Raw genomic sequence first — 13,386 nt, 5'->3', positions numbered from 1 at the left:
ATATACAAGCTCTGCAAGTATCGATACGCAGTGCTCCTTATTGTAAATTTTATAGATAGCAAGCCAGTGGCAAATATTTTGTTAAAAACAGAAAGCCTTAATTTATTTATTATTCTAATGGCCTATGCTCCAGCGGGTAACAGTAAGCAAGCTATAGCACGCTTACGTGAATTTGGATATGCTTTTAATGAAGGTAAGCTTGTAATTTTCGTAACCGTCTGCCGGCAGTTAATAATGTGTGTGTGTGTGTTTGTTTTTAGCCGGCGAATTGCGAAGAATAGATGCATATACTGGCAGACCTGGTGATAAGCCTTTTATATTCGAGATAAGCAAAAGTCAGGCAGAGAATCAAGCGCATTATGAGAAACTAGCCGACCAAATTCCAGAAATCGTCTATGAGTTGCTCGAGAGAAATGGCCTCAGCCGAACTTACATACCGCTTGGAATGCCGCCAGACCGCTCCACATTTATTTTTACAAGTGCATTAAAGGGTTGCAAGAAGTTGCTGGTGCTAATCCATGGGAGTGGATATGTTCGCGCTGGTCAATGGGCCAGAAGGTAAGTAATAAGAAAGAAATGTATTCAGGTGCTAACAGCAAATTTCTATTTCAGCTTGGTAATCAATAACTCTCTGGATCATGGCACTCAGCTGCCGTATATTCAGCGCGCCCAGAAGCTTGGCTATGACATTGTTGTGACCAATACCAATGACAACGACCGCACCATAGATGGCCAGTCCATGCCCATAAAAGGTGTGGAAAATGCACACAAACATGCAGCTTATGTGTGGAAACATATTGTAATGCCAGCCAAGCCTGAGAGTGTTGCTATTGTGGCACACAGCTTTGGTGGGCTGGTCGTAAGAGATTTGGTGAGCAACAGTTGAAATTCTTAAAAGTGCCACTAACTAAATAACTTTATACACTGCAGGCTGAAGAGTATAGCGACTTCTTCAGGGAGAAGGTCTTTGCCATTGCTCTAACAGATCCAACCATAAGTACAGCGCCCGCTTGCTGTAAGAAATACTTTCTGGATGTAACCTGCAATTGGGTGTCCAGCAACAAGCCGCTGGATGCCGAAGTAGCTCGTGCTCATGCCAGCGAATATATCAAATGCGTATCAGCTGGACATCCCAAACACGAATGGTCCTCATACTCGGCCATGGAGTCTGTCATTAAGTTCATCGAAGATAAGTATGAGCAGCGTGTGCACGCCAAGTAGTTAGTTGGATGAGTCTGCTATCTGTCACACGCTTTTTGTTCCCGGTTCGCACACACACACACACACTTGACACTTATCCCTTTTCTCTAAGGAGCAACACAAACTATCGATTTGTTATGCATAAATCAAACAGCTGAAAACAAATCCGCCCCCACCAACAAAACGTCATAATGCCACTCAGATATGTCAGCAACACTCACCATCAAGGCCACTTAATTTGATTTTCGGCACTTTGGCACATTCCATGTGAGTTAATCAAGTTGATGGCTCATGTATAAAACAAAAATGACTGCATGTCCGGTCAAACAACGCTAAAAAACAAAACACAACCCACACTCCCAAGATATATCTCAGATAAGAAAGGCTGCCCACATTTTGGGGTTGCTCAAAAGTCAAGCTAGTTTAGGCTGTAACGCTCAAAGCCATCTTCTACCCTCCTGTAATACTAGCCACATCGTTTAACAAAGTGCGCCATAAAAAATGTCCCTAGTGACGAAGATTGTCATACATTTGTCTATACCATATCAAATATAATATTCGAATCATTCAATCATTGAAAAAAAAACCTTTTTGGTTAAGTAGGGCTTAAAGCCAGGCTAAAGCTAATGGCATAAAAACTGAAAATTAGTGAGGCAACTAAAAGATCATGTGCCTAAAATTAAATGCTTTGAATTTATAAATTAAGAAGAACATATTTAAAAATATAAAAAACAAATATAACTGTGTGCAAATTATATACTTTTGAAATAAATAATTTGATGTTGTGATTTTAAAGCTTAAAATACATAACAAGCGTTGTTATTAACTCATTTAGTATAAATTTTAAAGCTAAGCGCTCGTATACAAAAGTATTTGTAACTAATTCTTACTAATTCTTTTCATTAAGTGTGTAGCCGCATTTCTGCTCAATTAAGGTAAGAAACTTAGCTTCACAGGATGTGTGGGACACAGGAGCTCAGACGTTTATCTTTAGCATTAAACGAACTTAATACCCACAAAGCGTTCATTTTGTGAAGCAACACAAGGCATAAATAAGATACAGCACAAGCGAAAGAGATAGACAGCGAATGAGAGTAAGAGAGAGCTGCAAGCGACAGCAGTCGTTGGTTGGGACAGGATGTGGCAACGTAGCAACGAAACGGCAACCCTACAACAGTCCCCTTCGTTGAGTGTATACATTATCGCTGTCATGGCCGCAGTCATGGCTTCTGCTCCACCTTAGACTTTCGCTATATATACGTATATATATTTGCAGACGTCCTATGGCAGCTTGCTATCTACACTTTGACTCACCCGCACCTCCTACGCACCCACACACACACACACAGACAAAGGCAGACGAGCAGCTCCGCTTGCACGACGAGGATAGCATTAGTTTCGGTTCGTGCTATGCTGTGAGTTCAGGAATGGGTCATGCGCCTGGAGCGTAGAACTTATACATACAATATCCTTTTTCTTTACTTCTGCTTTCTATTTTTTTTGTACATAAGCCGAGTGCCCCTTGCCAAAGTAAATAAAACAAAAAACTTCTCGATTTAGCAAGTTGTACTTTAAATTAAGAACTTTCGTCTCTCTCTCTCTCGGGTTTTTGACACTCTGTTTGTGTAGCCAACAATAGCTGGCAATTACTTAAAATAATCATACGTCTTATGGTAAACCGATAAGATCTGCTGAGCGTAGAGACTTGAGCCAGGACATGTGTGTAACCCTTTCGAGTGTTGATTTCGTTTTGTGTGTCCAAGATTTGCAATTTAGATAGATGTGTTTTTAGGTTTGGCAATTTGTTGAGCTTGAAATTGGATCACAACGCTGAAAAAATAAAAGCACTAAGCTTAGACTCAAGCACTCGTAATGAATTTCTTCATAAATCAAAGTCCACATACAATTTCTATAGCGGCTGCAATTTAAAAAATTAAATTTATAGAATTTCCGTTGCAGACGGAATGCTTCATGCATTGTGGCTTACTTTATTGCTTGAAAAGTTCAAGCGGTGTCATTCAAAAAGTCATAAATAATAATGTTTTCCAATAAATGTTCACATATGAGCGCGCACGCACTCCACTCTATAGTACGTCCAATCCCAGACCAATTGAACCCGTAGCCGTAACCACCCACAGGCTCAGCACAACAAGTGGTACACTCCAGTGACCGTCGTTGAACCTAGGGGCTTGCCGAGTTTCATAACTTACAAGGTCATTTTTACAGAGCTGCACCATTAAGGATTATTTTTTGGCATTTTTTTGACATTTTTTTTATAATCTAATGCTCATGTGTAGCGAATTTTTATGGCTGACAAATGATTGATGCGTTCTTGTGGCATTTCCTGTAAATATCATTAAAATTGCTTGTTGCGGGCTGAAAGTCCTTGGCTTGTTATTAAAGACAATTTGTTGGTTGTGGCAGTTGGCACAATGGCCATAAGTCTCAACTGATGAAAGTGCCGAAAGTTTAACGTAAAAATAATATCAAATAAGATTAGATAACATTGTAGCCAGCAGCAAGAGTCAAGGAAAACAAAGTCATTTTACAAATTGTAACATTAACACCCCTTTTCTAGTGAGGAAGGAGCAGCAGGAGCACAGTGGGTACAGTAAGCTTTATAAGTTAGGCACTCGATATATTGTAAAGTGTCGTTAATAAGGAGCAAAATATATAATAATCTAAATACAAGCAACACCATACAGAACAAAAAGTTTTGAAATTAATTTATGCTTAATAATTTTGTTCAATTTATATAACATAAGCTTATTTGTTTTACTAATCATTTATTTTTAGACTTTTTTGTTATACTTATTGTTAGTATTAGACGCTTCATTTGCAGAATTGCACTAGTTTTCAAACCTTGTTAGTTATTTGAACTTTAATTAGATTAAGGTTTGCATCAAACATAATATTTATATCTGTTAAGTTACAAAAAAAAGTATAATATAATATGGTATAGAAATATTAGACTTGATCTAGAGTCTGCCTATATTATATACTTATTCATTTATTAATTATATTGTAAATATACTCTATTATATTATTTGTATACTTTGCCCACTGTGCCAACACAAAGTGTACATTTTAAAATGCAAGCAGTGCGCTCTCCACTGCCCCCCTTGGCAAAAGGGACACAAATCACAGTAAATACTAACTTCCAACAAAGGGAACCCTTAGTGCTTGCGTAAATGTTGTACAATGTTAAACTTATTTGCTGTGTTGTATGCTTGTCGGCAAGTATTATTATGGCGTTGGGCGGCTGAGGCGACAAAAAGGACCTCAAAGCCAATAAAACGATTTTTTCCAGGCCTCGTATCTGTGTGCATGAATTGTAAATGCATAGAAAAGGACAATTGAGGCCGCGGTCGGTCGGCCTGACAGCTTGCGGTGCGCGATTTAAGATAATAGTATCATCAACACCAGTCGCCGCCCCCACTTGCCCAAGGACACAAGAGGCCAGACTCGAGCAACGCCTGCGAAAAGGACAAAACTCAAAGTAGAGGCGTTGCTTGGGCGGCACCAATTTGGCTTCGGATTTGAAGCTTGTGCCAATGGATTTACTTCACGCAATAACAATGCGTCTTGAAATTCATGATAACAACAAATTTTCTTGGCTAATTTGCATTGGGTAGACCCCAAAAAGAGATCGGAAATGACAGCAAACTTTAAAGCTTTTTGAAGTTTGTTGTCGCGGCTGTGTCAACTGACAGATTTTGCACGCACATTTAAAAAACATTTAAAAAACCATTAAATGTTTTTCTTTTTTTATTCTCAAGTTTTTTTCTGCTTCCGTTGTTGTGCCCCAGCATCACACCCCATTTTTTATTTGTTTTGCGTACGCTTTGCCACAAATTCTGGTGCTGTTTTTTTTTTTGTGGGACTCTCTAATCTTTGCGCCATTTATTTACACTTGATTAACACGCGACTGACATTTGTTTGACTTTTTCTCTTTTGTGCGGCCACAGAAATTAAAATGCGAGTGCGCCACACAAAAATTTATAACAACTCCTGTTGCCAAGTCCTTTGTGACTGCTGCTGCTGCTTTTTTGACTTATTTTTTTTCACAGAAATTATTCATTTGTAGAAAATTGCGACTGCGTTGTTGTTGATCCTGATTCTGGTGCCGTTGCCGCTGCTCGTTGGCCCTGCTCTGGCCGCAGGCCAAACTGATTAATAAACCAAACGTCAACCGCTAACAATAGGCACACGCATCAGAAGCGACAACCCCCGACCCTGGGTGGGGTGGGGGGTCCCGGCACAGCTGTCAACTGTGTGTGTGCGTCTGTGTGTCATATTCAAATGCCGCTCGCCAATATGGCGACAACATCCTGTTTCTGCCATCGAGATTCTTGCAGAGTGCACACCGTCTAGGCCCAGTCGGCCATTCGGCATTGTTGTCAACTTGACTCTTGAATAGATTTCGACTTAGTCTTGAGGGCGTTGGGCATTGTCATCTGCTGGGTCACAGTTGGTTGCCATTTGGCCGGCAAAAATTATTTGCATTAAAAAAATATGCGACACTGTTGATTTGCCGCAATTGTTTGCTTCAGTTGCTTGTGAAAATCAATCATACGATTCTAAATATTGAAATATTATTTCAATATTTTTATTTTAATAATTAACTCATAGCTAAAAATGAGTATCAGAGTATCAAAAAGGAGATTTGCCTTACAAGAAATTGCAATTGTAGTTAGATCATAAGAAATTGATTGGGATTAGTTGATTATACTATAGAATATTTACTTTACTTGCATTATATTATAAGGTTTTACTGTATGACTGCTTGAATAGCATTTCAGTTTCATCAGATATTTTATTAAAGGGATACTTAAAAATGTAGCCTAATTTTTTGATGTCTGTTCAATATAAAACAATGCTTCAATTCTAAAAGCAAATTGAGAATATTGCAAACAAATATGCCATAAGGATTTAATATAATACAGTATCAATAAATAATGTACAATTGCTGCTAACCATTTACAATTTTAATACTACAACAATTGTATTTTATTTTAGCAATAAGCGTTTTATTTTATACTTCACATATCTGCTGCTTTTGTCTATGTCCAGACATCGTAGTTGTAGTTCCTTAATCGAAATGCCAGCTAGTTGCATGTACTGAACTGAAAGCTCGACTAATGCTGCAGTCCGGTGTAAGGAAAAAGTGGCCCTTGAGAATATGAGCAGCAAGTGATTTATTTAACATTAAGATTTATATGATAGCGCATGTCAAATACACACACGCCCATATACTCAAGACGCACATAAAAATGATAAACAAAAACGACAGAGAGAGAGAGAGAGAGAGAAAAAAAACTGCCCTCCCTCCCAGCAGGACAAGTATATTATTATTGTTGCCTACGCTGTTAACATTTTGGCTGGCCAACTTGTATTAATGGCACTTCTAATAGTTTTATTTATGGAGTGTTTAATGTTGGTCCATTTGAAACAATCTAAAGCACGCGCCATAGCTTACATATCCTGCAGGCCAAGTCCAAGCGTATCGAATGCTACTGCTGACTTGGCTTAGCTATTGATATTTGTGTGTTAGTTTTTTATGGACCAAGCTATCATCAATCATCTTGGCAAATGTTATGTTAGGAATTACAAAATGCGTTTGGAAATATTGCTCAATTTTCGAAATTCAATTTGTCAGTCATAAATTTCACGCTGTATTAAAATAAATTTCGTGACAATTGAAAAATTCAAGTGGCTGCGAACCTTTAACGCAAAAAATTGCGAAAATTTATGGCAAGCAGGCCGCTTGGTCTGTCAAAGTTAAGCGGCGGCGGCCTCTGCTCTGGGCACATGACATGCATGTTAATGGGCTTAGCAAAAGCCACAAGCCACACACACACCCCCAGAGCAAAGGGGGCGAGTCCTTGCTACTGCGATGCTAACAATGTCGCGTTAAATTTGCACAAGTTCGCCAAAAATGTTTTGCAAATTGTAAACTTCTGTTTTGGCAATGGGAGCGTGTCCACATAAATAACAAAATTTAAGGACAAAATATCAATATCCACTTTGCCGCACGCCTGCTGCATCTGAATGAGGCAGCAACAGCCAGAGCCCACAGCCTGTGCGCAAGTCCTTGCCGATGTCTTTGTCTCAGTTGTCGGCAACTCTAAGCAAACAATTTTGAATTTCAAATGTAATTCTATTTCTTACTTTTTTGCTTTGCATAATTCCAATTCTCGCTGCTAGCAACATATTGCGTGAAAGTTTGCCAACTTTACACTATGTTTCGTTTTATGAAGTCTGCTCCATAAGCAAAATCACAACCAAAAGTTCTATTGAGTTCGTTATGCCAAAAATAAACTTAAAGCGCTTTTTATGCTGCCTAAGCTCGGCAAATAAAAATAGCTCGAGTCTAAATTTGCTATAAAATTCAGCTAAATTTAATATTTCTTTTTGTTGGCTCTGCGCTTGATCCGGTCATAAGCCATATTTAATTTGTTCGCATATGACATTTACTACGTGCATATTCAAATAACTTCGTTTGTCATACTTCACTTGCTTTGATGTCCTTTTTTTCATAAAAGTGCGCTGTCGTTGTAAAAAGAAAAGGTTTCGCTAGATTAATTTAGGGTCATGCATATAACATAATTTTTTATGCGCCAGTCATAATGCTGAGATTGCTACAGGGGGTGGCAACCGCAATCAACTTGCCACACACACATAGACAGACACACATATGCAAGCTTATTATTTATGGTTAAAGTCTTAAGCAAGTCTAAGAGTCACTTTGACTACTTAATGCCTCGACTGTTTAAAATTTATTGTTTTTCGCTGGTCGCATATGTGGAACAGAGCTCAGTTAATTGCATGTCATCGATCTTAAAACTACGTTAAACAATTAATAAAAATTATGCAAAATAATGTTGCGCATTTTCTTTTTGCTGTTGTCGCAGCTTCAGCAAAAGCAACAGCTTCGCATTGCGTTGTGGATCCTGCCGCAATTCCTCGACTGGTCTGACTGCCTGTGGCTGCTGCCTTGGTTTACCCACAATAAAGTCTCTTATATTGATGATTCTCAGCAGCCAGGGCTTGGGCTTAATCTCTGCAGGCTTCACCTGCATTACGGGCGCGCCACACGAGTCGGCCACAAGTCTGTCCTGCTCCATATCGTATCGCAAAGACTTTCGTCTGTGTTTCACATTGCCAAAGTCCTGCTCACTCTCCAGCATGTCCTGATAGGCTGCACAACAGCAGGCAATTAAAGTCAAGAGCCACAGATAACGCAGCAACATTTCAAGTTCAACTGTCTGTTGGCGCATTAAATTTGGAGCTATATATATATGCAGCTTGCATCTTTATTATAAAAAGTCAACACAGCCTGACAATTGCAGCTTGTATAAATATTTATTAAAAATTCTACATTTAACTTAAGGCATTGCGTATTAAATATATTTAATTTCTGTGCTGTTTTTGTTTAGCTAAATGTGTGTGAACTGAAAAGTTTTTAATTAAGCAGCATTGAGCTAAAGTTTATATTGCTCATACGACATGAATTTCCTTACTCTTACTCTCTATTAATTTTTTTAATATAATATTTAATGTATATGCTTTGCTAATTGAAAGTCTGCTACTCAATATTGCACATTGAGCTGCTGTCTATTTTATGTTTTAATATTTAATACATAAAGCTATTAATTAAGCAGCATTGAACTAATTTTCAACTCAACATTGCTCATTTAAGAAATGGTTGAGCTTTTGTTTATTTTTTATATCATAAACAGCATTTAACGAAAGATTGAAATTAAGCTGCTTGAGTTTCTTGTCTATAGTATTTCTTAATATTTAATACATAAATGTTGCTGGTAATATGATTATTAATTAAATGAAAGTTAGCAATGCAACATTGCTCATCCAAGAATTTCTAACTATTCAGCTGTTTATTTTATTTTGTAATGCTTAGTATATACATTTTTATTGCTTTATGCTTTTTATATATACTGACTACTTAAAGTAGCAATTGTCTGTCTACAACTGACTTATAAAAAAAAGCGAACAGCGTAGCTTGAAATATGCACACGTAAATGTCATTTGTATACCCTTGTCCCAGTATGGGGTTCTGTACTTTTTTTTCTTATGCCTACGGTGTCGCTCTCTGGGGGCCTGTGCCTGGAAATCACTGTAAGTGACACGCGCGTATGAAGAGCTGGGCGTGAATTGTGGCGAGCACCTCATGAAACTGACATGAATTCTAAAAAGCGTTGCGGGGCGGCACATTAACACATTTCTTTTTATTTTTATTTCTTTCAGCGCACTGTGATAAATGTGGGTGGCATCATTTTTTAAGTGACTGTCTTTATTTGCATTTGAAAACGTTTTTTAAAAAAGTCATATGGGAATTGCATATATTAAGCCAAAGCAAGCAGCAGGTAAAAGGCATAGAGCTGAACTTAGTTGCCCAAGACTTTCATTTGTTCAGCAATCCAGTCGCTATAGACGCTGACTCGAGTATAGGCGTAAATCTTTTGAGCTTGGCAGGGCTTGCGGCCATAGGAGAGTAAGCCAAAGAGCAGCTGATGCTCAGTATCAACCAGTGGACTGCCAGAGTCACCCTGTAAATCAGAAGTTGAGCTACTTGCATTGGAGATTGGTAGATAACTTACATCGCAGGCTCCTCTGGGTCCGTCAGTGTGCACAGCACAAACCTCCGAGGTTGTTAAATACTTGAAGCGATGATTTCTAAAACAAACTTCATTGCTTGTAGTGCGAAATGGTATTGACTCCAGTTGCTTATGCTTGCCCGGCTTAGTGCGTCCCCAGCCAAGCAGCACAGCACTAAGATCACCCTCAACCCAGGAGCTATTATAGCTGATCGTATTGAATACAATGCCATCAATGGGTATGGGCGTGGCAACTTGCAGTAGAACAATATCATGTCCTTTTAAAGGCTTGAACTGCGCATGAGCTTTAACTACTTTCACCTGGAAACGTTTGGCGTCTTTGTTGAACAGCTCATTGCTGCCAGCTACAATGCTCAAGTCCTTGGCGGGAATCCTTTTAGGCTTGTCCACACAGTGCGCAGCAGTTAGAACAAAGCGTTCGTTGAGTATGCAGCCGCCACAGAGATGCTTATAAAGCTTTAGACTACTCTCAAATACTTGTATGGAAACAACAAAAGGCAAAGGCTTCAAATCTTCCTTTTTACTGCGATAGTTTGGCTCGTTTTCAGCGGCGATGTCATTATCAGTGGGCAAGACGTATTCAAATTGATGTTCATCATCTAAAAAATGGTATAAATCTTTTGTAGCTACCGCTTTTTTTTTTTATTTACCCAGATAGATGTGTTCCTCTGACTTTATGCTTATAATTAAAGCTAAAATCGTAGCTACTATACAAGCGATTAGCTTCATAGCTTGCAGTCAACTACAAGTTGCAGCCATGTAATGCAATTTACAGTATTTGAAATGCCATCAAACGTTATTAGCTATGCAGCTAGGCAGCCTAACGAAATTGATCTAACCAGCTGCTCACAGTTAGTTTGCCAAACTTCCATTAAGCACTTATTGGCTATTGTTTCGCTTAGAGAGTGAACATGATTTATTACGACACATAAACAACAGCTTAACTTCCGCTAGTGACAAAACAGCAACAACAAAAAAATGAAGAAAAATTGCAGCTAGGCTGAGATATTGACTAAAAGCCTTCCCCCAAACAATGCCACACTTACCTTTTCCGCTCAAGCACCCACATATCGAATATAATGTCCAACCCATGAACAGTTAAGGGGCAATGCATTTGAAACAGGCGTCCAGCCACTTTTTTTTATTAGCTTGCAAGTTGTTCCTTAACATAACGGTTTTTTATGCCAACCGTGTTCAACCGTGCGTCGAGTTTTCTTTTTTTTTTTCGAGGGCGCTGTGGTCATCATTTTCCTTGCCATCCACACAACGCATGTGTTGCTGATATGTTGGGCCTTCCAAAGGGAAATTTATTGTTATTTTTTTTGTGTTGTATGTTGAGTCAAAGTTGCTGCGCTTCAGGTGCGAGAGCACAGAGGGTGTCACATTTGACATTTAAGATGCCGCACAATGGACACTCAAATTTATACGCAGCGAGTGCAAGTGACATCAACGCATTTGTCCTGACCACCAATATATTTGCAATTCCAATGATTTTTATGGCAAATGGTCACTTGGCAAAAAAGCAGCAGCGATTTCATTGATAAATCTAATAAGTAAATGACTGACAGCTGTAAGCAATTTAACTAAAATGTTAAGATCATTAGTGTAAGTAAGGAAATGAAAATGCTTGTTTAAGTTTAAGCTTTGGCTTGAAGAGTAAACTATTCTTTATTATTAAACTGAAAGCGAAAATTGCAGAACTTTAATTATTTGACAAAGTAAAAAGTCACTTTAAATCACAAAGCTGAAAGTGACTTAAGTTACAGACTTACTTACAGCATTATCTATATGTTAAGCTACATAACATACGAATACAAAATATTCCATTATATGTTGCTGCTGCTGCTTATCCTTGTGCCTGCCTTTGTTGGCTGCTTGGTTAATTGTTGGCAGCACATTGTTCAATTGTTTTATGGTTCATATGCATTTTACAGACACTTACTTTGTCTAATTGGGTCGTCGCCCATTATGTGAGCAGCATCTGTGTCTCAAGCCATCAGCAATGCCTCGTCAACGTCGGCGTCGTGCAACGTTCCAGTTTACTGTGTGAGGCAACGTGTGAGCTGTTGGTGTTGCAGGCAATAGACAAGTGTTTGACAGCAACTGAAGCTGAAGCTGAAGCTGTTGGTGCTTTCTTCTTGGCATCATCATCATCCTCCGCCCACAGTTACTTCGCTTAAATGCTTGAGGTTTTTTCGGTTAAATGCGCTGGCTGTTCATAAGCCATTAAGGCTAAGTGATTTGTTTTTGTCTGCATTCCGGCCCTGCTGCCCACCTGCCCGCTTAAGGACTTACACCTTACAAATTGCCAAGACATAAATGCTAAGAGCAGCGAACTAATTGTGCGGAAGCGCAGACCATTTGCTGGCATGAGTTGCTCCAGTTATGAAGACAACTGTACAAGCTGTGAAGCTATCTAGACATCAACATGTCTTGTCTGCATTGTAGTCAATGTAGTCCAAGTAGTGTCAACTGCTCAATGCAATGCGCTGTGTCAAAGTTTATGGACAAAAGTTTGGCACAATGCGCAGCAAAGTTAAACCAAGGAGATACGAAAGTTTGGCAGCTTTTCTTATGCAAACTCTGTTCAAGTGTCAGGCGGCGATATGTGGACATGAGATTAGATCTCAGGACATGCATGACATTTGCCTGAACGGGTCGGGACTTTAACTTGGCCATAGCAATAACCATTTCTATTTAAAGCAGCGACAAATGCAAATTGAAAATCTCTGACTCTAATCGGCAAGGCAAAAGTTAATCAATGAGTTACAAGAACAATACGTGTGCGCACATGTCGCTGCCGACGGCAAGCCAGAGACCAGATCCAGAGCCTGCTAAATGGGTAAAGCGAAGGCCAACACCCGCTTGTTAGAGCTGTGAAAAGCCTTAGCCCAGGGGCAGCTACAGAGCAGGGTTCGGGTTCGGGTTCTGTGCAATGAGCAAGAACACAAATAAGGCGTCAGCTCTGATCCTTGTCAACCACCAACAATAACAACAACAACAAGAACAACAATAATTTCAATGTGCAGACGAGCAACCCGTCGCGCCGCAGTTGCAACCACAAGTCAAAGCCTGTTGGCCGCTAATAATTCAATTAGTTGCCTCAAAAAACCAAAAGCCAAAAACTGGGCGCTGCTGGCGATTCGATAATCAAAATGCCGCCGGCCAACAAAATGCGCGTTGCATAAATTTTTAGTGTGCTGCAAACAGTGGTTGCTTGGTGGCAAGTACTTGGCCAAATTATGGCTGCAAGAAAGCTTCAAAACGTTGCAAGTGCAAGTTGCAAGTTTGAATCTTACACTAAATCAGCGCTGGCTGACTAACGTATAAATAAATATCAACATATCGAGATACAAGCTGACGCTTGTTCCAGCCAAAAGTGTGTGGCAGCAGCATGAGGGGCACTTGCCACATGTAGATTTAAAATTGTAAATAATCGTAAATAACGCAAATATCGCCTTAAGCACTGCCAAGCGACAAAAGGCGACTTATAATGCGATTGTACCAAAGAGTGAGCTGCAGTTGCTTTCAAGGCTGTGGCGAGGGG

At 39.3% G+C, this 13,386-nt stretch overlaps 1 protein-coding gene across 1 annotated transcript; it reads left to right on the top strand.

Annotated features, from left to right (window-relative positions):
• Positions 1–64: 64 nt before the first annotated feature.
• LOC108602160 (FAM172 family protein homolog CG10038) lies at positions 65–1,910 on the top strand. The gene is made up of 4 exons (XM_017990193.1): positions 65–193; positions 261–558; positions 613–871; positions 931–1,910. The coding sequence occupies exons 1-4, from the start codon at positions 118–120 to the stop codon at positions 1,219–1,221; spliced, it is 924 nt and encodes a 307-aa protein (XP_017845682.1). The 5' UTR covers positions 65–117; the 3' UTR covers positions 1,222–1,910.
• Positions 1,911–13,386: the final 11,476 nt, after the last annotated feature.

The sequence above is a fragment of the Drosophila busckii genome, chromosome 3R, assembly GCF_011750605.1.
Source record: "Drosophila busckii strain San Diego stock center, stock number 13000-0081.31 chromosome 3R, ASM1175060v1, whole genome shotgun sequence".
In the NCBI taxonomy this organism is placed as follows: Eukaryota; Metazoa; Arthropoda; class Insecta; order Diptera; family Drosophilidae; genus Drosophila; species Drosophila busckii.
The sequence above is the reverse complement of the archived record's forward strand: the minus strand, read 5'-3'. Positions and strand labels throughout refer to the sequence as shown.